Consider the following 27732-nt stretch of genomic DNA (forward strand, 5'->3'; position numbering starts at 1 on the left):
TATCATACTTCACATACTTCGTAATTTTCCTTCCTTAAGACCAGCCTGATAGCCCTTTATCCAATGATCAACATTATTAATTTATAAATTAATACTGACATTCGGACAGGTGAACTACGGAACACAGCCACTTGCTATCGGAGACAATAAATATGAGAAAGAAGGGAGACAGTGTGTCACGGAAAAAATTTAGCTGATCCTAATGCCAAACTGACCTTCCTAGATGAACACGAACACCTTCCTAGATAAAATCATCTAGAAAAAACAGCAAGGCTCTTCTTTAATGAAACTTCGGTAGGTAGCCTCACTTGATTTGGATTGAATAAAAAAAGATAGTTAACAAACAAAATGACATATGCCCATGTTAGTGTAAAAACACACAACATGGTCACAATTGAAGACCCTATCTTACCATTTCTCACCACAAGGAGACTCATTTAAACATCATCACTTCTACTCCAAAATCCAACATTGAGAAAGTACCTCATAGATTCACACTAGATGTATACTGAAGGTCAACCTCACACAAAAAAGGTGGGAAGAAAAGTAATTCAAACCAACGGACTTTAAATATGCACAGCACCTTTTACCCTCTATCACCAGTCTTGCCATACTATTGTACATTCCCTGAACAATGGACTGCACCTTGATACCCATGCTTTTTAAAAAAATAAATAAAAATGACTGGGTACACTCAGGTGTGTGCAATAAGCTTAATGTTCCTGCCACATTAATACACACACACTTGAAGTCTTACTCATGCTTCCTCCTTGACCCCCAAAGGCAGAAGGAATGAATCCCACTCCCCAATTCCCTCCAGCATACTCTTTGACTTACTTCAGACATCCTTCCACAGAGGATCCCTAGAGCCACATCATCACTACCTCCCACTTATCTATCTACTCACAACTAGCACAGCACTTAGCCCAAAATGCTAAACAAAAGCATGTGGCCAAAATAAACAATGAACATGCAATTAGGAAAAAAAAAATTAGGTGAAAATATTTCTGATATTGAGTGTATGAGGATTACAAATCCACAAAACGATCAAAATGTCTTAGCATTCAATCACTGGGGAAAATCTATTTCTTTAACTCTAAATTAGTCAACCTCTCTCCCCCAGTCAGTGATATTACATATGTCATCTAATAAGAGGAAAAAGGAAAAGTCTGGCTTTTTGTTCAAAGACTTGAATTAAACACAAAAGTTCCAAACAGTAGACCCCTGCACCCAGTCAGAGCCTCTTGAAAGATAAACACTCAAAAATCTTCCACCAGCTCTCCCCCTTTCCTCAGCCTTTCCTCACCAATCATCAAGGCAGACTAGGTGTACTCACCGGGCTGATTTCCTTCCCTCTCGTGGCCCAGCTGCCCCTTAGTGTTCAAACCACACGTGTAAACTTCCCCATCCTCCAGCAAGAACACGGAGTGGTTTCCTCCACAGGCCACTTCCTTGACGCTTCTATCTGATATGAATCCACACACCTGTGGCTCAGCCACAATCCCTTGCAGGTTGGTGCTGATCCCAGGTTGGCCCAGAGACCAATATCCCCAACATAACATTGTTCTTATCCTTCAGGGAGTCATGTAGCCGAGAAAAGAGTTCTGTAAAAAAAGGTTAAAAAAAAAAAATAGAGAAAATCACTTTTATTTATTTATTAAAGCTTATTTATTTATTTTGGGAGACAGAGTGTGTGCACATATGCATGCACATGCAGTGGAGGGGTGGGGAGAATCCCAAGCAGGCTCCGCAATGTCAGTGCAGAGCCCAAGGAAGGGCTTGACCCCAAGAACTGAGAGATCATGACCTGACCTTAAATCAAGAGTTGGACACTTAAACAACTAAGCCACTAGGAACCCCAAGGAAATCACTTTGAAGTAGTAAATATAATCAATGAAAAAAAAAAATAACACTCCCCTGGAGGATGCACTCTCTCGCATTCAAAATAAATAAATAAACTCTAATAAATAAAAATAAACTGGGGCACCTACGTGCCTTAGTCGGTTAAGCGTCCGACTTTGGTTCAGGTCATGATCTCACAGTTCATGGGTTCAAGCCCCATGTTGGGCTCTGTGCTGACAGCTCAGAGCCTGGAGCCTGCTTCAGATTCTGTGTCTCCCTTTCTCTCTCTCTCTGCCCCTCCATATCTCTCTCTCTCTCTCAAAAATAAACAGACATTAAAAAAATTAAAATAAATAAATACTAACACTCCCCTTAATATTCTTCAGATACCTTGCATGTCAAAATGATAACATAATATCACTGAAAATGTTCATAGTAATGATGCTATTTTTGTGTTTTAGTAAGAGTTCAAAAAAATATTTCTAAACAAATTTTGTATTAATGAACAGTGAACACTGACACAATGTGATTTTTAGATCACTGATGAGGAACTCCGAGTACAGGAGAGGAGACTGGCTAAAACAATTTTGCAAACCATTATGGCAATAAGTATCTGGAAGTTACCCTCACAACTTCATCGTGTCCTTTCTCCTTGCACCTTTTGAATTTTCTTATTTCATTTTTTTTTAAGTTTATTTATTTTGAGAGAAAGAAAGAGAAAGACAGAGAGAGACAGAGACAGAGAATATTCCAAGCAGGCTCCACACTGTCAGAGCAGAGCCTGATGCAGGGCTTGAACTCATGAACCACGAGATCATGACCTGAGCTGAAACCGAGCCTGGCAATTAACCAAATGAGCCACCCAGGTGCCCCTGCCTATTTCATTAAAAAAAATTTTTGAACTAATTAACCCCTTTAGGTAGTCTATTGTTAGCTTGGATAGTAATAATTCACCACTTGAAACAAAAATGAAAAATGGGGGGGAAAAGGTTATCTTCTCTGCCATTTCTTCTTACACATCCTTCTGGCTCAGAGTCAAGCTTCACTTTCTACCTGAAAGCCTCTGGGGACCATTCCAGCCACAGTTAGCCTGCATCCCTCTGACACATCTACTATACTGCCTTGGAGACTTTCTCAGTATCTTATAACTTAACTCCTCAGCCAGACTTTAACTGCCTTAAACAAAGACCACACAGTATAGCATATCTCTTTGAGTTGGCAGCTTCTCAATCAACTTTTGGCTGATTACTGCTGACTCCAGCCCAAAGTTTCACTACCTTTTAGAAATTTATGTTTCCCTTTCATACAAACAAAAACAAAATCTCATCCCTCTCTCCCAGTTCACACTCACCAGGATGGCTATAATCAAAAAGGGCAGTTAATAACAAATGTTGGTGAGGATGTATAGAAACTGGAGACCTCTACGTTGCTGGTGGGAATGTAAAATGGTGCAGATACTTTGGAAAACATTCTGGCACTTCATCAAAAGACTGAACGTATAGCTATCATATGATCTGGCAATTTCACTCCCTAGGTATCCAAGAGAATTGCAAATATGCATCCACACAAAAATTTGTATATGAATATTCATAGCAGCATTATTCATAATACCAAAAAGAAGAAATAAACCCAAACACCCATCAGTTGATGAATGAATAAATAAAATGTGGTATTTCCATACAATAGAATATTTTTTGACTACCTATGGTAATGTTACCTGACTTACTCTTTAAATTCTTAAGTCTTTCAGGAAAAGTATGGAAAACCGAAAATAAAATGTAAGACTGAAATTGCTTTCTTAACCAAATAGTTCTGTTTCTTCCCAAGATTCTTACTCCTTGTCTAGACTCTAGAACTAAAAGGATATTAAGCTTAAATGTTACTCTTTGAGTTAATTACATAGGAGGAGAGAGAAAATGCAAACTGGGGCAGGGGAGTAAGATATACATTTTAAAAGACCAGCAAGAGCACATAATCTTTTCATAATTTAATATTCCCAACTAACTTCTTCATTTTGAATGTTTCATGAATTTGTCCTTTCCCGCCACCTACCAATGATTACAGAAGCAGCATACAACCGTCACTGTGCTAATAAGCATTTTATATTATTATCTCATTTCATCTTCACAACAACCTTGTGCCATAAGTACTATTTTTAGCTTCATTTTCAGATAAAGCAAGCTTCAGAGAGATTGAGAAGCACGCTCAAGGTCACACAGCTACAAGAAGTAGGAACCAGGCTATGAATCTAGGCCTGATGCCAGTGTCCACAGTCTCATCTACTAGGCTACAACTGCCACCCAAGCTGATTTATAGGTCACCTACAGGAGCAAGAACACAAAAATTACTTGCAGAATGACTAACGGTAGTCAGTATACAATACAGGATGCCCAGTAAAGTTGAAAATAAAACTGCCCTCTGAGCGTGAAACTAGTCAGAATTAAGAGATAATGGCTGAGATTAGGCAGCTGTAGCATTAAGCCATCCCGTTAACCAGCCAAGTACAAACAGTGTGTCTAAAAATATGACATCAAGAAGCTATGATTGTATGTCTGCAAAAAGATCTATAAACAACGCTCACAGCAGCTTTATTCATACTAAACAAAAATGGCAACAACCCACATGTCCATCAACAGGAGGATGGATAAACAGATTGCAGTATATTCATACAAGAAACACTACTCGTCAGTAAAACAGGGGGAGGGGGCATAGCTAAAATGTACTTCATGTAAAAGAAAGCTGCAACTCAAGAGTGGCACCAACTGCTTTTTTACCCATGTCCCGAAGCCCCTCTTTATCTAGTAACAAACTCTCCCCTCTCTGGCACAAGGGTAAGCATGACCCTGGCCAAGGCATTCAAAGAATACCCGCTCCCCAACCCCCGCTCCACCCCTGCCACAAGCCATACACATGAGCCACACCAAGCCAGTCAGAGAATCCCACCCCTAAGCCACAGGACATGACCCACAGCAAACCAATCAGAGAACACCTCCTAAGCCATTGTGATTGGCTCAGGGATAGGTTCACACTCCCAGGGGGGCCAGAGTCCTTCCCCAGTAAGCTCACCAGAGCTCTGAATGAAGGCTGCCTTTTGCCTCTGAAGGACAACTGAGGCTGCTGGAAGCTATGTGCCCTGCCACATGAGGACACCTATAAGCCATTACGACTCAGGGTGCCTGGGTGGCTCAGTTGGTTAAGCATCCAACTCTTGGTTTCAGCTCAGGTCATGATCTCATGGCTACATGGAATAGAGCCCCTTATTGGACTCTGTGCTGCCAACACCCAGAGCCTGATCTCTCTCCATCTCTCTCTGCCCTTCCCCTGTTTGCTCTCTCTCTCAAAGTAAATAAACTTTAAAAAATTAAAATAAAGATAATTTTTTAAAAATCAAAATAGAGTTAAAAAAAAAAAAAGACATTATGATTCTACCAGCTATAAAGTTTCAAAGACAAAGGACAGAAAGGGTCCTAGTAACGGTACTTAGCCTTGGACCCCCTCTTGCCTGGTGCCAGCACTACTACCTTCACTCTCCCTAACGATAGCTGTACTTCATTGTTTGTGAACTCCATACTTGTGAATTTACTCACTAAAATTTATTTGTAACCCAAAAGCAATATTTGGGTCATTTCTCAGTCATTCCCAGACATGTGCAAAGAGAGGAAAAATTTGAGTCACCCCTACATGCACTTTCCCAGCCAAAGTCAAACAAAATGATGTTCTCATTCTGTAAAAAAGTGGTCTTTCTGCAGTCTACATGTTTCTGTATTTAAAAAAAAGTTTTAAGTGTTTATTTTTGAAAGAGAGAGAGGGAGAGCATGAGTGGGGGAGGGGCAGAGAGAGAAGGAGACAGAATCTGAAGCAGACTCCAGGCTCTGAGCTGTCAGCACAGAGCCTGAGGTGGGGCTTGAACTCATGAACCACAAGATCATGACCTGAGCCAAAGTCAGACGCCTAACTGACTAACAGGTGCCACCCAGGTGCCCCCAGATTTCTACATTTTTGTTGGTGATTTTGCTATGCCCCTGGGCCTGGCACTAAAGTGCTATCTCTAGTGTTCCTAAGTACAACAAAGCTGTGCTGTGTCTCACAGAGAAAATACATGTGTTGGATGAGCTTCACTCACACATGAGTTATAGTGCTACTGGCTGTGAGTTCAATGTTAATGAATCAGTAACAGGATATATCTAAAAAAGGGAAGAAGAAATTCACTGATCTATACATGCAGCAACTCTGGAAAGTGCTAAAGTAACATCTGTACGGCATAAAGAAGCTACAGAAAAGATGTTCAAAATAGCTGAATCTCTGGATTCAGAGATGATTATAGTGTGTGGTGGACAGCACTGCTACGAAGCTGATAACCAAAGAAATACACTGTCACTTACTGAGGGTCAGAAAAATGTTAAAAATCCTCTTGACTAGTGTTAGAGCATAAAGAAATACTGCATACAATTAATCATTTGTAAGAAATGTATATTAAACTAGGTGTCTAAACAGAAATATACATAAACACACACAAAAAAAGATTATACACTGATTGGTTGACCAGAGACTCTAAGCAAGAACCTAACTAACCCTGTATAGAGGCAGTAGCTCAGTATTCACTAACAGCATTTGCAGCAACTTCATAGAACTACTGTGCATAATGAAAATCAACTCTATCTAGGCTGGAGTCTCCCTTTTTTATTTGTTTAATATTGTTGATATGGATTTCTATCATTTGATATTAAAAAAACCTCCTGACTGATAATATTAATAATTACATTATTAAGAATAACAGCAGATAAGACTTAATTTGAGCTTACTCTATGTCTGGCACTTTTTCTATGTGCTTCACAGATATTAACTCATTTAAACCTCTGTAAGGTGGGTGCTATTATCATGTCTAATTTCCAGATGAAAAAAAGTGGAACCAAAACAAAAAAAAAAAAAAGAGAGAGAGAAGCATAAGGGAAAAGAAAAAGACAGTGAGACAGAGTGAAGTGACTTGACTAAATCACACAACTAGGTAACTGGAGAATTAGGGTTTCGGCCCAGAGTCTGCCATATAATAAGGAACCTAGAAAACGGACAGCCATAGGGTCAGAACTTCCCAATGTCTCCAGCACTGTCCAGAGAGAAAGGGTACCACTACCAGTCAACCTATTTGAAATGCTAAGTAATCACTGCTGAATAGTGGAGGTAGGTAGATCAGACTCTGTTACATTAGTCATTAAATTCACTCAGCCACTTGCCTTGCTTAGATTCCATGATTAATAAGCAACCTTAAATAACTTGGTTTCCAAGGCAGCTCCTACTATGGGTACAGAACACTGTGACAGGCTGACCCTAAAGTCCCAGCCTTCTTGGAATTTCTACTTCTCATTATTAATTTGGCATCCTGAGTATATCAGCTTCTTATAAGTCTGTTTAGCATGAGTCAGTCCTTAAGAGTCAGCTGAACTCCAGGTGCTTTAGCCAACTACAAGCCTGAATAAGCAGCCGAATGTATGGCCTCATCCTGATTTAACTACCATTTATTTCAAAAGAGACAAATAGAACTATTGTTCAAAAAAGCTTCAAAAATCCTTCCCACCTGAGCTATAGTAATGGAATCTTCAAGTAACCAAATAAAAACTACTTACTAAGAGAAGTAATGAAATAGCAACCACAAATAAAATGTATTCCCATGAATGGATTAACAACCCTAATTAGAAATGTGATCTAGGTCATCATGGTGTTCTGCCAAAACTATATAGCAGGAGGCCCTAAAATCATCTAGCTTGCAGGAGAGGAGTTCAATGCAGTGAAGAGAAGCAGCTATTAATACAGCTTTCACTTAAAAGTACATTCTAGAAGAACCCCCAAATCTAGTAGCAACTAGAAGACAGTATCTCCTTTGCTGTCCTGTCTGCTGCTCCCTTGTGGTATATTTGATAAACCTCTATCTCCTTTAAAAAAAAAAAAAAAAAAAAAAAAAGGGACACTTTGCAGGACACTCAGTCACTTAAGCATCTGACTCTTGATTTTGGCTCAGGTCATGATCTCATGGTTTGTAAGATCGAGTCCCTGTCAGCATGAAGCCTGCTTGTGATTCTCTCTTTCCTCTTTCTCTGCCCCTCCCCCGCTCTATTTATTTATTTTGAGAAAAAGAGAGCAGCAGGCACAGAAAGAGAGAGAGAATCCCAGGCAGGCTCCATGCTGTCAATGCAGAGCTCCACTCAGGGCTCAATCTCACAAACTGTGAGATCATGATCTGAGCTGAAATCAAGAGTTGGATAGTTGGCCAACTGAGTCACCCAGGTACCCCTAAATAAATAAACTTAAAATCTGGTAGCAACTGGCATCCATGAATTTAAGGTTTATGTTCAGCCATGTTCATCAATGGCATTCTGCTCTCCCAGGTCCTTCTACCCATTTTTCCTCACTCACTGTCTCTCCCTTGCTCCTAGAGGAGTAGAATCTTTTCCTTCCTTACAAAACACAAAATTATGAAAGATGCTACAGAAGAACACAGGACTGCACTCTAGTTCAGAACCTAACACCAGCCACTTCAGTCCCAGCCCCTCCTTTTCCTGCCTTATTTTCCCATCACAAAGCAAAAGAAGAAAGACGTTCTGTTCCTTCAATGGCACACCTGGTACTTTTCCCAGCCCTTCTCCTCATCTATTTTTGGTAAGATTCAGGATAATCTCATCAGGGCTTATTTAAGGGTCAAAGGACTAAAGTTCAAGCCTGAATTAACCACATGCTAGCTCTGAAACGTTGGGGAAGATATTTAGCCACTGTTTCCTGTCTCTAAAATGGGGAAAAGAACGAGTGCTTAGCATGATGCCCCTATAAAGTACTAAGTGACCAATAAATGTCAACTGCTGTATCACTGCTACTCCCTAGCCCTAGTGCTCTTCCCGAGACCACAGCCAACAGGACAATTCCCAAAAGAGGCTGGGGGAATGACTCCTTTCTTCCTCCCTGTGGTTAGCATGAGCTATGTTCCTCCAAATCTGTGCTATAGCAAAGCACCACTACCGCCATCTGTCATAACTTCCATGAAGGGGATTCGAGGTTGCTAGGAGAAAGTTTTTTAAATTCTGCGTAGGGCAAGAGAGTATATAAAGCTCTTTTTATCAGTCCTAGCAAGTTGAATGCTAAAAGATAAGCTACAATTCCTAAACTTTGTCTTATTAATCAGACTATGCCCACAGCAGCCTAACGACTGATTCTTATTCCTTGTCTGAAAGTCACTGAAACCTAAATAACACTCGGCAGGACTTGTAATCTCATTTATGAGATGGATAAGCTGCCTTTGAAATAAGCTTAGAAGCCATTTCCTAAATGGTGTACAGGGAGAAGGGGAGTCTTATTCAATAGCGGGAAAAGGCAAGGCTTTTTCCCAAGGCTTCAGTGCTCTACAGGCCCTCCCCAAATCCAAGCTTTAAAAAAATTTGGAGCCAAAATTCAAATGCCAGTAACAAAGAAAATTCACTCTGGTGAATGTCAAAAATATTACTACCAGACAGAAATGGCACAGAAAGCAAAAAGAAGTTTTCAATAATGTGAATCCACTCCTTGCTGTTTTCTCTCTCCTTCACTTCAGCTGAGCTTTGGTTCTCTCTTTTAGCCAACACAGGAAACATTTCTATTCCTCCCTGCTGAGCCTATTATAGGTGGTGCCTTCTTCATTACTTGGTGCTGGGGCTTCATGAAACCAGAACAATGATCTCTCCACTGTGTGTTTAAGCTGTGGGCTGCCTTCAAAAGACATTTGACCAGCCTGGCAAGAACTGAAAAGTGTGAGTGTCAAGTCAAAAATATGGAGCAACCAGGACTCTTACAGCTGGTGGGAGTGTAAATTGGCATAACCACTTCGGAAAACAAGTTGGCATTATCTAGTGAAGGTGAAGATGTGAATAGCCCACAGGACAGCAATTTTGCTCCTACGCCTATGACCAACGCTGTCCAATTTACCAAGCATCTACGGTGCTCCTGCACGATGCTGAGAACTGGAGACACAAAGATGGAGTGAAACCCGAAAAGTGAACTTTATGCAATGATGGAAATGTTACATACCTACACTGTCCAATATGGTAGCCACTAGCCACACATGGCTATTGGAACACTTGAAATATGGCTAATGAACTGAGGAACTGAAATGTGAGGCGTATTTAACTTTAATGTAAGTCATATATGGCTTGTGGTTATCTTATTGTACAATGAAGTGAGAACCCCATTAACATGTGCCTCAAGATACAATGCACAAGGATGTTCATTTCAGCATTGTTTGAAATAGATAAAACAAAGACAACTCAAATGTCCAGCAACAAAAAAAATGGATAAACTGTGGCACAGCAGTGAAAAATAAATGCACCTCACAAACCCCACTGAAGCTAAATCTTGAAAACAATGTTGGGGGGGGGGGAACGTTACAGAAGAATTTAGAATATGATGAATTTTTACAAAATCCAAACACAAGTACAACAAGTACTAGGAGATAAACATATTAGTGGTGGCAAGGCCATGTAGAAAAGCAAAAAAAAAAAAAAAAAAAAAAACCAGGATAAATACAAAAAACAAGGTAATGAATGATTATGAGGACAGGAAAGTTGGAGGGTACAATCTGTAAAGAGCACAGTGGGAGCTTCAATAACATGGCTGATGTTCTGCTTCTAAACTTTTATTGTTGTTTCTTAGCATATATATTACATATATGGTTTTATGCTTACCATTGTTTCACAATAAAGAAAATGAAAAGTACTATGAAGGTAGGGCTGCTGATTCTTGCGTCGTGTCCACCAATTCTCCACCCATGCAGACTGGGAGCTTCTCTGTGGAGGGGACAGGTTTCACTCCATCTCTGTGTCTCCATTAATTAGCATAGCACAGGAGAACCATAGATGCTTGGTAAGCACCTAGTGAACTGAATCCAGACCTGGGAAAACTAGAACCCTCACGACTTAAGTTTGTTCACAGTTTTGTTTTCCAGGTAATGTTAGATAAGCATTCCCTATCAAGTAACAAAAAATAATACTGTATTTCCTCCATTCTAACATGCACTCTCCTCTCAGCACATTTCAGCAGATATAGAAAGTAGAATGCTTTCTACAACTGAAGCTGTCATTAAATGGGGGTGTTTTTCAATATCACCAGTATGCTAGAATTCAGGAATGTAATTCTGAGCTTCTTTTGTTCATTTCCCTACTGTTAGAGAAGTGTCCGGCTTACAGTAGTGGCTCAATAAATATTTGCTAAATAAAGAAAAATAGTTACTATTACTGCAAGCCTACTATATGTCTGAGTCTGGCTAAAAACTTTACAGAAATTATTTAATTTTCCCTTTACAATAACTTTGAGGCTTAGCAAGATTAAGTCACTTGCCGAAGAACATGTAAATAAGTAGGTAAAAAGGAAACTTAGTAAGTGGCAAAGTCTGGATTCAAATCTCATCTAGACTCCAAAGTCCATGCTCTTAAACATAATGCGATAGTATCTCTCAGACAAAATGAAGCCAAGTTCCACCCCTTCACCAATTTTTAAACTAAACAGTTAAAGAAAACTGCCCACAGTGATTTTACACTAGCTGAATCGCTGGTGATATTTACAGGCAAACAGAACCTATGTTAGCCAGAGACAGGGGAGAGGCAAGTAAACAATCCCAAGAGACAGTCAGACTTTACCCCCGTATCCATCTTGACTTACAATAAAATTAATCCAGTTACTGGTTCACACACAGAAACACATGCCTCTGACACCAGCAAGTACTATTTCTAAATGCAGTAAATATCTAAAGGGACCAGAATTATATCATCAAAGCGATCACCTTATTAAAGAGACCATAAAGTCCATTTGATCCAACCTCCAGGCAAGAGACTTACATTCCTAACCTCATTTTAATGGCAGCTGAGGCCTTCTGAGGCCAAGTAACTTTGGTCCTCTGAGAAGTAAATGGTTGAAGCAGAGACCAGAAACTAGGTCTCCTACTTCCTGGGCTCACCTTGTTCTGTTCACCTCATCACAGCAGAACGAAGTCATTAAGGATCTGTTAAGGTCCCTTTCTACGCAGCTATACTAACCTGAGTCCTTTACATAGTTTATCTTGTTTAATCCCCTTGTCAACTCTGTGAGTCAGATATTATCTCCATGTACAAGTTAAGGAAACTGGGTTCAGAGAAATTAAGTAACTCACCACAGGTCACACCCTTAGCATTTGGACTAGAAGCCTGATGGTTTTACCTCACCTTGCAGACCTGCAAGTTAAAGAAATCATAATTAACACTGGCACAGTGCTTTCATGTTACTGAAAAGAAAATGAGAAGTCTTGAAAATAAGAATATATTATGCAAGCTTAAATATTCCCCAAACACTGTACCTCAAGACTGGAGTCTGGTTAAAGACCAATAAGATAACCTCTAAGCAACTACAAAGATGTCATCTCTAAACGTGAACTTGAGACCTAGCACCTTAAAAAATTACTGGCATTGTAGTAGATATAAAGGAAAAATATTATTTTTAAATCTCCCATTTGGGTTAAAAAGAGAAATTATTGAAAAATAATTCAATTTCATCTATTTTCCTCCATTTTTCCCATGTACCACACACATTATAGCTTATTTTGCCACAACCGTTCTGAAGACTTTCTCTTTCATTCTTCTCATCACCACATCCTCTTTCATGCAAAACAAGATGAGACTATCTGAGAGCCACTTTAAGTCTCTCAAAAGAAAAAGTCCTCCAAAAATTTTAATATATTATCATCAGAACTTTATTTCAATCTTCTTGTGTAGAAAATCCCATTCATTGGAGAATATTACTTTTATTTCTGAAACTGCAGCAAAACTATCTTGTACCTCCAGTAGGAGTGCAACTCTCATGTTCTAAAAAACGTTTAATTATTATGCAAATCTTAAATTTACATTCGTTACTCAGAATGAAAGGCTATAACCAACGACTCCACCACACCATTTGGAACATTTTAGAATTTGTTTTTCTTTTCAAAAATAAAAACCCAACTACTTACAGAACAAGTAAAACTGTATGCTAATCAACTGTTTCTTTTTTACATGGCAAAGGAGTTTTGCCAAAGAGGCTTGAAACCTTCCTCCCTGAATCCTGCCTACTTTCTCCAGAAGGTTCCTAGCCTCGGTGTGGTCAGACGATAATGTGTAATTCATCTATTTTGCTTTAAAAGGTGGTTAAATATCTATTACTCCCCTTTTCTGATTTATAATGCCATTTCCTCTTCCCAAGGTAAAATAAGGTACAAAAGGAGAGGGCTTCACAGTAATCTTCCTACTAAAACAAGACATGTTTCTCTAGAGTCACTGCATTTAAAAAGGCTGCCAATCCTCATTTTATTTCACTTTTCTTTCCCCTCAGTCTGGAGTTAAAAATCAGCCCTCTTGATGTTATCAAATCATCAAATGAAAGGTTCTAGAAATAGCTTCCTATTTGTGGAAGGAGCGAGAAGACATACAAAAATGGAAGAGAGCTCTCGAATCGTCTTTCCTAAAACATTCCGTGTGTAACGAATGCAAGCAAAATCCTGAAAGGCTTGCTTAGCTGTGAATTCAAGGTACTTCCGAATGGGGCTGGTTTAAAAGCTAAAGTATAACGTAACCAGAAAACAGCCAGAATCAGTGGCAGACCAAAAGCCAAGTTCAAACACACATTCCCCGGGGCCCGCGGTGCATACCCAGAATCACTGCACAGTTGCTTTAGGTGCTGCTCTACCGCGCTCCCTGGCTCATCTGTTTCAGGTTACACAGGCTCTTCTCTGTCAGTTGCCCCAGTTTGCCCACTCCACACGTTTACAAATGACTCAAAGTGCCCCCTGCTACCGAAAGTCCCAGCTCCTGACACCCCCGCGTCCGTCCACGCACTTACGTGTCCGCACACATATACACACACACGCACACACACGTGTTCACACACACCCTCGCCCCGGCTCCGCCCCTCAGGCTGACTCGGGCCAGGAGGGCCGGGCACGGCCTCCGCGAGGTGGGTGGTGCCGGGCGCCGCGGCCCCACCCGCGCTGTCAGCTTGGAAGCTGAGCCCCGCGTCCTCGGTGCAAAGTCCTCCCGGCCGCCGGGGTTCCCCAAAACGCGGAGGCCTAGCCGGCTCCCATTACGCGGGGAAGCGTCCGCGTTCCTCACCGCGAGGAGTCACTGGAGCCCCCGAATTCAAATAGGGGCAGGCGAGGAGGAAGGGGAGGATCCTCTTTTGGACTTTCTGCGTCGCAATTCCTCCAGGTCTGCAGACAGCCGAGTCGAGGTGGGGGGCGCTCCCATTTTTAAAGCGGTTTCCGGCCTTTCCGGGCGCGGGGGCTCTCTTGGTCAGAGGGCAAGCCCCGAGAACGCCAGGGAGGCGCGCAACATGCCGAGGGACGCCTAGCGCGCCTAGCCCGGCGCAACCCAGCCGCCCGCGTCCCCGAGTCCTGCAGGCGCTGCAGGCGCCGCGCCCCGACCTCCCCGAGCGCCGGCCCCAGGTCGTCGCGGGGAGCGCCCTGCAGCTGCAGCCGCAGCCGCAGCCGCCCCTACCGGAGCCGCGGGCTGACAGCCGTGCCCGGCGGAACGCGGCGGTCGCGCGGCTGCAGCTCCGCGGTGCCCTCTTCCCTGGAACCCCGACCTCCAACCCGCGCACCTTGGCGGCCGCGGAACCACCGCTCAGGATTCCGACTGTGACAGCCTAGTCTCTCCGGCCCGGCTCGGGGTTTCTCGGTTTTCGGCGTCACAATAATAAGGAAGTTTCCCCGCAAGCCTGCGGGCGGCGGAATGCGCTGGGCGAATGACTTCCCACCCGGCCAATGGGCGCCCTTCTGGGGCGGGCTGGCACCAATGGCGGCCGTGGCGGAGGCGGGGCGGCGAGGTCCGCGGGCTGGAGGCGGGGAGAGGCCCAGGCCGGGAGGGAGGCGGGGGCAGCCTGAGGTGACAGGACCCGCGGGCCCCGCTTGTGTCGGCCGGAATCCGGCTGCAAGACACCGAGCATTCGCTCTGGAATAGGATTGCTTTTCACAGGCGGGGAAGCGAGCGGGACAGGTTAGGGGTCGGTTTTTTAGGTTTGGGGCTCTGGCTCTTAATATTTATGCAGAGGTGACCAAAAGCCTTGAGCATGGGGCTCAAGAAAAATCTAGAGGGTAACAACTGAGGGTGAATTATTAAGCGTTTTATTCCCAGTGGAGGAGTCTTCGGCTTCACACCCCTTCGGAAGACTGGAGGAAGCGCGTTGCCGAAACGCCGGGCTGCGTGGTGGGAGAAGCGGGAAGGAAGTCGGTGCGGAGGCCCGCTCTGCCTCGGCCATCCTGGAGAGTTGCGGGAGGGGGGGGTGTGCGAAGAGGAGAACGGTGCTGCAGGAGCCAGGAAGGCTTGGGGTTGGAGGGTGGTGGCTGGGGAGGAGCCTGAAAAGAAGTCGCAGAGCAGATACTAAATCTTACCATCTGAAAGACACCATGTGGCTTAAAACCCAGTAATGGATAAAGAAGTTTGTCCTCCCTACCTTCCCTGGCAATGAATCTCCCAGCTTTCTTCTCTTCCCCAAGGTCACGGGGCTTTCAGAGTAGTCCTCGTCCTTGTCCTTTTGAAGAAAACACTCTCACAGATGACTTCATGTATCTGTTGTCCCCCACTTACCCCTTAAATTTGAAGCATAGAAGCAGAACACTAGGAGAGTACCACTCTAATCCAACAGAATGATTTTCCTAGCGGATGAATTTCTGTAACCTGTCATTTGAACTTGAAAGGTCCTTTGAGGCCAGATTCTTCCTAAGGACGTTCAAATCAGGACAAGTCTGCCGTTACCTGTTCTGGGAATCTAATAGATCGACCAAGCCAGAAAAACAAAAAGTTTTGAGGAGTGGTGTATCCTGGGGATGGGTCGTTGTTGGCAGGCCTATGAACTCTCAGTGAAATAAAGGAAGTTGTCAAATGCTCCTGAGACAAGAAAGATAAAGCAAAATCTCAAGTTATCAGGGAGCTAAGGTCATCTAAGAAAATAGTTCCAGCATTTGAAGTTTGAATCACACTGGACATCTTTAGATACACGGGGACAAAATTAACAGGATTCCCTTATATCCCAGAGGTGTGGCAGTTTCATAGAAGTCTAGGTGTCTCACAAAGACATAATCCTAATTTAGTGATGGTATCACAAAAAGAAGCTAGGGGAATAGCCAGAGAAGAGTCATGGGAGAAAGGGGAATACCCCATGGTTAAGAAGGAGAGAGTGAGATTCTATAATCATGTACCAAATATGAGGTTTATAATCAATCAGCATTTAAGTCAATATATTTGCCCTATGACTCATGTTTATCACATGAAATTTCATCTTGAGAAAAAAGTTGGCTATCAAAACCTCAAGCCTGGAGGTGGAATATGAATGATGTCTAAATTACAAACCGAGGCACTATAAGCTTCCTTACCAAATAAACATCCAGAACCCTATGAACTTACTTATATGTAGAAGAATCAATGAAGATACTTAGAGTACTTCTTTTTTTTTTTAATTTATGTTTTATTTTAAATTTGAGAAAGAAGGAGAGACAGAGCGTGAGCAGGGGAAGGGCAGAGAGACAGAGAATCTGAAGCAGGCTTCAGGTTCTGAGCTGTCTGCACAGAGCCCGAAGTGGGGCTCAAATTCACAGGCACTAAGATCATTGCCTGAGCCGGAGTCAGATGCTTAACCGACTGAGCCATCCATTTTCATTTTATTTTCTTAATTGAACCAATGTAAAATGGCAATTTCCTCAACAAACATGTCCTACTCCATTTACCAAAATGGCTTTAAATGGCCCCAGCACCAACAATAGTCATAATAGGAAATATTTTAACTAGTTTGAGAGGCCATAATTTACCTTTTCTTTGCATTTATATAGCTCCATCTTCCATTTCTTTCTGGCTTCCCATGTGTTCCCTAACAAATATACTGTATATTGTGCATCTGCTGCAATACCAGCCCCTGTGGATATGTTGGTGAGCAAAATGGCACAGTCCCTGTTGCCTTCAAAAGGGAGGCAAACATTATCCAAATAAACATACCAAGGAGAACATACATGCTAACCATGAAAAATCTTATGAAAGAAAAGCATTCATGTTAAAAATAAAAGATTTAACCTAAAAAAGATCTGTAGGGGCGTGTGGGTGGCTCAGCTGGTTAAATGTCTTGACCCGATTTTGGCTCAGGTCATGATCACACCGTGAGTTCCAGTTCCGAAGTTCCACATCAGGCTCTACACTGAACAGTTTTGAGTCTGGGATTCTCTCTCCCTTCTCTCTCTGACCCCTCCCTGGCTCACTTGCGCTCGCTCTCTCTCTCTCTCTCTCTCTGTCAAATAAACAAACTTAAAAAAAAAAATATCTGTCTCCCTGTCGCCCCCTCTCTCAGGCTCATGCTCTCTCTGTCTTTAAAAAAAACAAAACAAAAAAAACTGTAAACAAAATTGATCTCCAGTTAATGCTATGCACACTCAAGTATTTAGGAGGAAGTATACTGACATCTGCAACTTATTTTGAAATGTACATTTTAAAAGATGGATTGAAGGATGGATAGAGGGATGGATAGCTGTATATACATGTGATAAATCCAGTATACCAAGATGTTAATTGTAGATGCTACATGGTAGGTAGATAGTGTTCATTGTACATTACTTCCAACTTCTCTGTATGTTTAAAAAGTTTACATTGAGGGGCACCTGGGTGGCGCAGTCGGTTAAGCGTCCGACTTCAGCCAGGTCACGATCTCACGGTCCGTGAGTTCGAGCCCCGCGTCAGGCTCTGGGCTGATGGCTCAGAGCCTGGAGCCTGTTTCCGATTCTGTGTCTCCCTCTCTCTCTGTCCCTCCCCCGTTCATGCTCTGTCTCTCTCTGTCCCACAAATAAATGGAAAAACGTTGAAAAAAAAAAATTTTTAAAAAGTTTACATTGAAAAATTTTGGAAAACAAAAAATAAATAATAAAAGGTGTGATAAGTTCTCACTGTAGCCTTTGACAGGCAGAAGGGATCATGTGGTCTAGCTCTAGCGCCGGGCAGGTGAGGAATTCCCAGTGACCAGAGGATGATACCCAGCGCTGCTGGGCTTCCGCCTGAATATATGCTGATTTGCCCCATTCTTTACAGCTCACTTCTTGAAGTGCATATGCCTATTTCAAATTGCAAGAAATCTTTAGTACAGTAGGAATCCTGTGTAATAATGATTGTTTTCTATATTTAACCTACTTGTCCTGCAGACAAACATCACTTGGTAAATTTAAAGAGAGACAAACTTCTGGTATCTCAGATCAAACGTGTGGGAAAAAAGCATGTTGGCCACAACATTCTGACTTGAGGTATACTTTTGAAGAATTAAGTGTCTTCACCTCTGGGAAAGGAAAGGATTATTTGCCAGGTAATGTGTGCACACCCTATGAAGCTACACAATGACAAAGATGTTTCTTTGTCCCCCGATCCCCCAAAATACTCATTTTGTCAATCTAGTCAATACTCAAAGGAAAAATTGGTTGTAAACATGTTTTACATATGTTCACTGTTTTTTGTTCTTTTATACAGTTTACTCAAGAAGCCTATGTATGCCCAGGCTGAATTATCTAAGCTTTTGAAAAGTGTCCTATAACATACAGCCTTAATTTATTAATGTGAAAAATAACTTGGAAGGAAAATATCATGGTAAATCAATATAGCCATCAATCAAATAATTATGAAATATTTACTCAGTGTCTTCTATATGTATTGCTGGACAAGAAGCATTATTCCTGACTACAAAGAGCTCACAGCAACTATGACTATCCCCCCGTGTTTCTTGAAACTATTCATAAATTAATTTTGCATTTTTAAAAATCAAGCCATTTGGGGGCACCTGGGTGGCTCAGTCAGTTAAGCATCTGACTTTGGCTCCAGTAATGATCTCACAGTTCGTGAGTTTGAGCCCCAACTTGGGCTCTGTGCTGACAGCCCAGAGCCTGGAGCCTGCTTCAGATTCTGTGTCTCTGTCTCTCTCTGTCCCGCCCCTGCTCGCACTCTGTCTCTTTCTCTCTCAAAAAGAAATAAGCATAAAAAATAAAAAAAATAAAAATCAAGCCTTTTGGATAAAGCACAACCATCTTACTTTAAACTTAAGAAACTCAGTAGTATCATATAGGTTAATATTAATTAATGTTAAAAAGATGGGATGGTTGAGCATTTCCTAAGAAAGCCTTTAGGATGAACTTTGGTTTGTTCCTGAAGATGCAATAAAGTCTTTAGGAAGTAACATCTTTCATGAAGATTTCTCTTTTCAAAAGGTCCCAAAATTTGTACCCTTGGAAGTAGCATCCAGTCTACCACTATGACTACACTGACTAAACAAGTCCTTGGAGCAATATGGCAAATGTCGGTTCCTGTGTGACTGCATAGTGTATAAATGTTTTAACTGTGAAAAATGAGGTAACTGTTTTACCTTTCTAGATGCAAAAAACAAATTCTCTAGAAGTTTACTTGTGTCAAATCAAAATAAAATAATTTCATCAAAATGAAAAACCCTTTTTCTCTGAAGTTAAAAATTAAATCTGGGTCAAATTAAATTTAAGGAGTTTTATTATATCCTAGAAAAACTAAAGTGATCCTATGGAATTTCAAAGGCGCACACATATAACAATGTTATGCAGCTTTATAACTTGACCATAAATTCTGGAAACAAAGTGAATATGCATAATAAATGATTTCTTGCTTTACCATGACAATATGTGACATGTTTGATGACAGAGACATTACCTGATATGTTTTAAATGTATTTTCTCTTGTAGCAATACATAGTTCTTGTTGCAATTTTTCTCCATCCTAGCAGAAGGATCTTCAATGTGTTATCTTGGTTGACTTCTCTCATTTTTACTAAATAAACCTACACCTTTAGCATACTCCAGAAGAAACAAGGAATCAGAGGGGTTCTATCTGTAAAGTTGATATATAACATAATATACCTTAATATAAATCTGTAAAAAAATAAAATAGTATTGTTTGTATTTCTAAACTTTATGGCTACCCTTTATATAAAGGGAAACTGATAACTGGTATTTAACTTTCTATTGGTCTTCAGTATTTTGTTTTCATCCTACATGTAGGTAAAAGTAAAAGCCCAGTAAAATCAGCCATTATATTTACTTTTAAATGGTTGACCAACAAGTTGTTCTTACCTTATAGATACTTAAGACACCATAGTATCTTATAGATATTATAGCTAATTCTGTTTTCCTCTTTCCATTGGCTTTTGAAAGCCTGGAACAAAATGTATGTCCCATCTGTAGAGAACCTTACTGTGTGCATTTTGAGAAGTAACCTCATTTCAAGGTTCATTTTAACTTTCCTCTGCCATTTTCCTCGTGTACTCATTTATTTTCCCACCTACTTAAAGAAAAAAACAAACTTGTTTTTCTCTTCATAAATGTAATAGATATTAGCTATGTAAGATGTATAAAATACGTATAAAGAAAAAAGAAGAAAATACACAATGGAATACTACGTGGCAATGAGAAAAAATGAAATATGGCCTTTTGTAGCAACGTGGATGGAACTGGAGAGTGTGATGCTAAGTGAAATAAGCCATACAGAAAAAGACAGATACCATATGGTTTCACTCTTATGTGGATCCTGAGAAACTTAACAGAAACCCATGGGGGAGGGGAAGGGAAAAAAAAAAAAAAAAAAGAGGTTAGAGTGGGAGAGAGCCAAAGCATAAAAGACTGTTAAAAACTGAGAACAGGGGCGCCTGGGTGGCTCAGTCGGTTAAGCATCCGACTTCATCTCAGGTCATGATTTCGCGGTCCGTGAGTTCGAGCCCCACATCGGGCTCTGTGCTGATGGCTCAGAGCCTGGAGCCTGCTTCAGATTCTGTGTCTCCCTCTCTCTCTCTGACCCTCCCCCGTGCATGCTCTGTCTCTCTCTGTCTCAAAAATAAATAAACATTAAAAAAAAAAAAAAAAAAAAAAAAACTGAGAACAAACTGAGGGTTGATGGGGGGTGGGAGAGAGGGGAGGGTGGGTGATGGGTATTGAGGAGGGCACTTTTTGGGATGAGCACTGGGTGTTGTATGGAAACCAATTTGACAATAAATTTCGTATATTAAAAAATAAAGAAAAAAAGAAAAAAAAAAGAAAAAAAGAAAAGAAAAGAAAAGCGATCAGTCCAGTGCTCGCTTGGGCAGCACAGATACTAAAATTGGAACGATACAGAGAAGATTAGCATGGCCCCTGCACAAGTATGACACACAGATTCATGAAGCTTCCATATTTTAAAAAATAAGAAGGAAAGATCAGTCCATTCAGCACCATTTTTAGTTCTTACTATTTTGTTTATCCTTTTCTATTGCATGTATATGCATTTCTAAAAGTGGATCATTTTATACATAATATTTTACACTGCTTTATGAACTGAACAATATATTTAACATCTTCAATAAAATTAAATACTATTCTATAACATCATTTTAAATTTCATGTAAATTATATTTATCTACAAAATGAATATACTTTAACCAATTTCTCGTTTTGTGTTTATTTTCCATTCTTTGCCATTATAAACAATAGTGTAACATAGTTACACACAGTGAATATAACTAAATATTTGCCCTCACCCTTGATTCTTTCCTTAAGATAAATTCCTAAGAGAATAATTGCCAGGTGCCTGGGTGGCTCAGTCAATTAAACAACCAACTTTAGCTCAGGTCATGATCTCATGGTTCATGAGTTTGAGCCCCACATCGGGTTCTGTGCTGACAGCTAGGAGCCTGCAGCCTGCTTTGGATTCTCTCTCTCTCTCTCTCTCTCTCTCTCTCTGCCCATCTTGCCCTCTGTCTCTCCCTATCTCTCAAAAATAAATAAACATTAAAAAAAATTAAATTATTTAAAAAAAGAATAATTGCTAGGTCAGGCAGAATGCAAACTCACAAGGCTTTATATTATATTGCCAATACTCCCTGACAAAAGATGGCACCAGCTAAACATACACACAATATCTAAGTAGCCTTTGTCCAACCCCCTTACCAATAATGGGGTTGCTTTGGTTTGGTTTTCATTTTATCTTTTTTACTGTATTAATTTTATAAGTCATCTTATGTCTCAACTAGAATATGTGGGGTATAAACAATTAAAAATAAAATTTTTAAAAATTCTAGTAAAATAAAAAGTCAAGTGGCACACATCTGAAAATTAGCTTAGGTAAGATGTTTCTACATATTCATATCAAAAAAATAACTAAATGCATAAAAATGTATGATTAGTGTTGTTGGTCCTTTGCTGAAATTATTTGATATCATGTGACTCCCCAATTTTCCCACATACCTGCCAAAAATAAAAGGTTCCAGGAAGGAAGTCCTTTACAAACTCAAACTCTTGTTAATCATATTTTTTTGTTGTTAATCATATTCTTATTTACACACACGCACATACCAATAACAATCAGTTGATGGTTCACCAAGTTCCAGAGCAAAATGAAAAGAAGACAAAGTGTCAGAATTTATGTTGTCCATCAATAAAATGGTAGCCAGAGAAGGTATTTTATTGCCCATTTCTCAAAAAGAAAATGTAGTGTCATGACTTGTAATATCCATTGTGGTCCAATCACCTTTGCCATCAATCACCTTATTATGTATACCAGTGTGTCCCAGGCTTTATAGAAGAAAATGACCTTACTGACCAACTATTAGAGAGGCACGTACTTTGAGTTCTTCTGTAGCCTTTAGAAGTGGATTAGTACTATTCCATCCAAGTTCTTGCCTGGTTCTCTTTTTGATTAACTAGATAAAATTTCAAGGTGGATGTATAGCTACCAGCCTAGAACCATTTAAAGCAACCTACCCAGCCTTTACCCTGGGCCTTGTTAGCGTTATGTTCTGATGAATTGTACTGATGTTTCTGAGGGTAAATGCCTTGGATAGCATAGTGAATTACATAATTTCCTCCAAAATCCATGTCTACCTGGAAATTCAGAATGTGAGTTACTTGGAATAGGGTTTTTACAGATGTAATTACTTTCATTAAAATGAGGTCATAAGTCATAACATGAGGACTAGGAGGGCCCTAAATCCAATAACTGATGTCCTTATTAGAAGGCCATGTGAACACACAGAGACATAGGGGAAACTGCTATGAGAAAATAGGCATTGGAGTGACATGTCTCTACCAGCCAAGGAATTCCAAGTAACCAGCAGAAGCGAGGAGAGAAGCAAAGAGAGTAGATTCTCCCTCAGAGAAGAAGAAACCAAACTGCTAACACCTTGATTTGGGACTTCAGTCTCCAGAACTGTGAGATAATACATTTCCGTTATTTTAAGCCACCAGTTTGTGGTACAGAGGTAAGTACACTGCTACAAAAAGCATCCAAAATAGGCTTTTAATGCAGTCTAGCTGTGGCATCTGTGACTAGGTTGATTGCCAGGATTGACTGATCTGGCATCTGAGCCTACAGTTCCCTTTCTCTGAGAGCTCCGTGTGTGTTCTTCCCAAAGTGTCAACTCAATCAAAAAGAATGATATTTCCAAATTGACATAGTCTATTCTTAGTCAAGATATATGGCGAGTATATTCCCTGGGCTACATCTTTCCAACAAGCATTGATATCCCTTTGTAAACAAATGTAGGCAAGCCAAATCTGTTTTACAAAGTACCTCTCGCCACCTGATATTTTGTTATAGTATCTGTAAAACCATAATTCCATATTAGTTTCACTCGGAAAGCATATGAATTGTAGAAGATGGCACTTATACAACACTTGACCTTGAAATTCTAGTCATTTCAAAGACAAATCATTATATTTTCCTTGATCTTACAGCAGAGCAAGTACCCTTTATGAATTACTATAACAGTAGAAGCAGGAAAATATTTAAATTTATTTTATTTATCCCACAAAGTAAGACTTTGAATGTTAAAGTGAAATTTCATGTCTATGTAGATGACCCAAGAAAATCAATCATACCCATAGGAAACTCCATCAAGTACAAACTTAGTCCATTCCTTTATAGTATTTAAAAAGGAAATCTTGACATTAATCATTTTTATTTTTTAAAAAGTCAACATTACATGTAAAACAAAATGGAAACTGTTAGTTTTGGTCCATACAGAAGTGGAAAACCAGTTACCTAAATAAATTGTTTAGGGAAGAGATTCTGACTCTAGGTCAGCCTCTAAAGCATTCAGTGGGCTTCGTTGTGCTGAATCTAAGCTATATTGAGAAGGACCTCTTAGCCTACGGGACTGACATCAAATTTAATCACAGAAACATTTTACTTTGGAGATCAACTAAGCAACTCAATGATTTATATCACTGAAAAACAAATAGTTGCGTTAATTAAGCTTTGTAATGGGGTGCCTGGCTGGCTCAGTTGCTGGAGCATGTGACTCTCGGTCTCTGGGTTGTGAGTTCAACTTCCATGGTGGGTGTAGGGATTACTTAAAAATAAAATCTTAAAAAAAAAAAAAGAAGAAGCTCCCTAAGATTTCTATGCCTCATCTGTTCTTTGAAGAGATTGCCAATGATAATTATTTATTAAGTTATTTTAATATTCACTTTGTGGAGACAGTAGATTTGTAATATTTAGAAAAGTCCTTTGAGAAATATAGATGAAATATTCAGTAAAACACCAAAACAGAATTTTTTAAAGAATACATTATCAGCAAATAAAATAACTCAACAGAACAAACTCTTCAGCCTCTTTGCAAACTGGTTCTAGAAACACAAAAAGCCCTGAAATGGGTCTAGTACAGGAAAAGAGGAGCAGGAATTAGCAGTACCAAGCTACAGCAAAAGAATGACTGTGGAGTTTCTGTGTGTTGCCCTTTCTCTTCCCCTTCGCCTTTGCCCTTCCTCCTCCATCTTCTGGTACCCCACGCCATTAGTACACGATTCTTAACTTTCGTTTTGATTTTCTATCCTTTCAAGAATCTGAAATGGTGCATATATACTCACATAATTATGAAGACCATTCCAAGAGTATTTATTGACCCTATGGAGCTTTTACTTCTCTTCCTCTTTATTGTGAACCTTTGCCTTAATCTGCTTACCAAATCTAAGAATCAAATAAGCTCATTTGTCCTAAAATGCAGTAAGGCTTAATATTTAACTATTCTCTCTAGAAGGGAATTTTAAATGAGATGACTTCATCTCTAACTGATATAACTGATCTGAATGATATAAACCTCATTGTGCAATGAGGGAGCTGCATTTTGCTTCCTAAACACACCTTCATGAAATCCCCAAATCAAAGCCTCATATAAGGTAAAGTTGATTTGGGATGCCTTCCCTAGAACCCAAGCAAAATATATAAAATTGAACTCCTCTTTCCCCCAGAAACTAATTCCCCTTCCATTGCCTTCATAATCTAGATTCAGAATCTTAGAATTACTTTGATCCTTAATTTTTCTCCCTTCACTTGGTCAATCATCAAATACTATCATTTTCCACCATACAATGGCTTTCCTCTATTCATCTTTTCCTCTATGTATTAATTTCCTATTGTTGCTCTAACAAATTAACATAAACTTGATGGCTTAAAACAAAACAAAATCTATTCTTTTATGCTTTTGGAGGCCAGAAGTCCTAAGTGAGTCTTAATGGAGATAAAAATCAAGGTGTTGTCAAGGCTGATTACATCTGGAAGCTCCAGAGGAAAATGTGTTCCTTACCTCTTCCAGCTTCTAGAAGCTGCCCACATTCCTTAGTTCATGGTGGCATCACTCCAATCTCTACTTCCAAACTAGCATCACCTTCTCCTAACTTTGACCCTCCTGCCTCCTTCTTATAAAATCCTTGTGATTATAGTAGGCACACCTGGATAATCCAGGATAATTTCTCCATCTCAATCAAGACCCTTAATCACATCTGCAAAGTCCCTCTGACAATGTAAGAGAACATATTCACAGGTTCCAGAGATTAGGATGCAGACATCTTTGGGGACTATTATTCAGCCTACCACACTCTATATCACTCGTCCTCAACCCCAGTTTTGGTCCCTATCTGTAATGCTGGATTACTTCAACATTTCCCTGACTGATTTTTTTGACCTCAGCCTCTCTCCCTATTCCTTTGCCATTCTAGATATATCTTTTGTTCCAATGCAAAAAAAAAAAAAAAATTAACCAACATATATATGTAGCACCCCTGTAAATGTGCATTTGATTGAAGATAATGTAATAAAATATACTCTTAGAAACAAATGTATAATTGGAGTTGAAAATGGAAAGATATAATTAACATGATCTTTGATCAGAAATATCTGAACCTTAGTCTATGTTAACAACCTCTTCCCTTAAAGGTCTACAGGGAAATATATACACAGAGGAAGAAGCAAATGAAAATAAACATTTTGGGGGCACCTTGGTGGCTCAGTCAGTTGAGCATCTGACTCTTGGTTTTGGCTCAGGTCATGATCTCACGGTTTAGGTTCAAAACCCACGTGTAGCTCTGCGCTAACAGCATGGAGTCTGCTTGGGATCCTCTATCTCTCTCTCTCTGTCCCTCTCTACCTCTCTCTCTCTCTCTCTCTCTCAAAAATAAATAAACATTTTAAAAAAATAAACACCTTGCTAAAAAAAAATAAGCAACAACAAACAAACACACTTGTTACTGGATAAGGCTTTAATACCAGACTTCAATGCAGAACTTTAGAGAATAGTCTAAAACTTGATGAACAAGTGCCTTTGCCTAAGCTCATTAGCTTGGCAAAATAGTGACCTGTTTCCTCTATTTCTGCCCTACCACTCAAATCCAAATCTTAGATCCTCCTGTTCTAATGCCCACTACAATATTATATATGCCTCTACCAGAAGACTCTACTCTGAGAAAGCATGACCCAATTCATGTCCTTTAACATTACCAATCCATAACAAACTCTTCTCCTTGGAGGAAAGAAGAAATTGCCATGGCCAACAACTTGAGGGAAAAAAGATAAATTCCTCCTTTACACCATACACAAAACAAATTCCAGAGAAGTTTAAGAGGTAACAACAGAAGTTTCAGAAAAAATAAATAAATAAGTGATTACTTACAAAATTTTGTGGAGGAGAAGGACTCTAGGCATGGTACCATAAAACAAAATGGAAAAGATTAATGGGCTTTATTACTTGAAACTTAAAGCAGAAAATTAAACCTGATTCCTCAAAAAATTAAAAATAGAACTACCCCACGACCCAGCAATTGTACTACTAGGCATTTATCCACAGGATACAGGTGTGCTGTTTTGAAGGGACACATGCCCCCGCATGTTTATAGCAGCACTATCAACAATAGCCAAAGTATGGAAAGAGCCCAAATGTCCATCAATGGATGAATAGATAAAGAAGATGTGGTATACACACACACACACACACACACACACACACACACACACACACATATATATACACACACACAATGGAGTATTACTCGGCAATCAAAAAGAATGAAATGTGGCCATTTGCAACTATGTGGACAGAACTAGAGAGTATTATGCTAAGCGAAATTAGTCGGAGAAAGACAAATATCATATGACTCCACTCATATGAGGACTTTAAGATACAAAACAGATGAACATAAGGGAAGGGAAGCAAAAATAATAAAAAAACAGGGAGGGGGACAAAAATATAAGAGACTCTTAAATATGGAGAAATGGAGAACAAACAGAGGGTTACTGGAGAGGTCGTGGGAGGGGAGATGGGCTAAATGGGTAAGGGGCATTAAGGAATCTACTCCTGAAATCATTGTTGCACTATGTGCTAACTAACTTGGATGTAAATTTAAAAAATAAATAGGGTGACAGTAAAAAAATAAATAAAAAAAGAAAAAGAAAAATTAAACCTGAAAAAAAGTTAAAAGGCAGCATCTTACTGGGAAAGTATCTGTACCATATATGAGAAAGGCTTTTACAAATAAATTTTAAAAAATACTCTAAAAAATAGCAGAAGTCTTGAGGTAAAACACACACACACACACAC

The 27732-nt window shown here is 40.0% G+C and overlaps 1 protein-coding gene, 1 long non-coding RNA gene and 1 other non-coding gene across 4 annotated transcripts in view; 2 read left to right on the forward strand and 1 right to left on the reverse strand.

The window, feature by feature from the left end:
* HERC3 (HECT and RLD domain containing E3 ubiquitin protein ligase 3) overlaps positions 1-14590 on the reverse strand; it is a 110612-nt gene extending 96022 nt beyond the window's left edge. Inside the window, exons 1-3 of one of the 2 annotated variants that reach the window (XM_053901397.1) lie at positions 14455-14590; positions 12002-12062; positions 1337-1604 (exon numbers count right to left, since the gene is read on the reverse strand). In XM_053901397.1, the coding sequence (XP_053757372.1) occupies positions 1337-1562 (226 nt within the window). In that variant the 5' untranslated portion in view covers positions 1563-1604; positions 12002-12062; positions 14455-14590. Of the gene's footprint in view, positions 1-1336; positions 1605-12001; positions 12063-13507; positions 13683-14454 lie in introns of those variants that run through there. The other variant, XM_053901398.1, reaches the window with a different exon arrangement.
* LOC109274926 (uncharacterized) lies at positions 13803-19803 on the forward strand. Its single transcript, XR_008421729.1, has 3 exons — positions 13803-14085; positions 18029-19220; positions 19580-19803. It is a non-coding gene; the product is annotated as an uncharacterized LOC109274926 (long non-coding RNA).
* A 1154-nt stretch (positions 19804-20957) lies between these two features.
* LOC128776734 (U6 spliceosomal RNA) lies at positions 20958-21064 on the forward strand. The gene has a single exon (XR_008421912.1). It is a non-coding gene; the product is annotated as a U6 spliceosomal RNA (small nuclear RNA).
* The last annotated feature ends 6668 nt before the right edge of the window (positions 21065-27732 follow it).

Source organism: Panthera pardus, unplaced genomic scaffold (genome assembly GCF_024362965.1).
Source record: "Panthera pardus isolate Hobbes unplaced genomic scaffold, ASM2436296v1 HiC_scaffold_13, whole genome shotgun sequence".
Taxonomy (NCBI): Eukaryota; Metazoa; Chordata; class Mammalia; order Carnivora; family Felidae; genus Panthera; species Panthera pardus.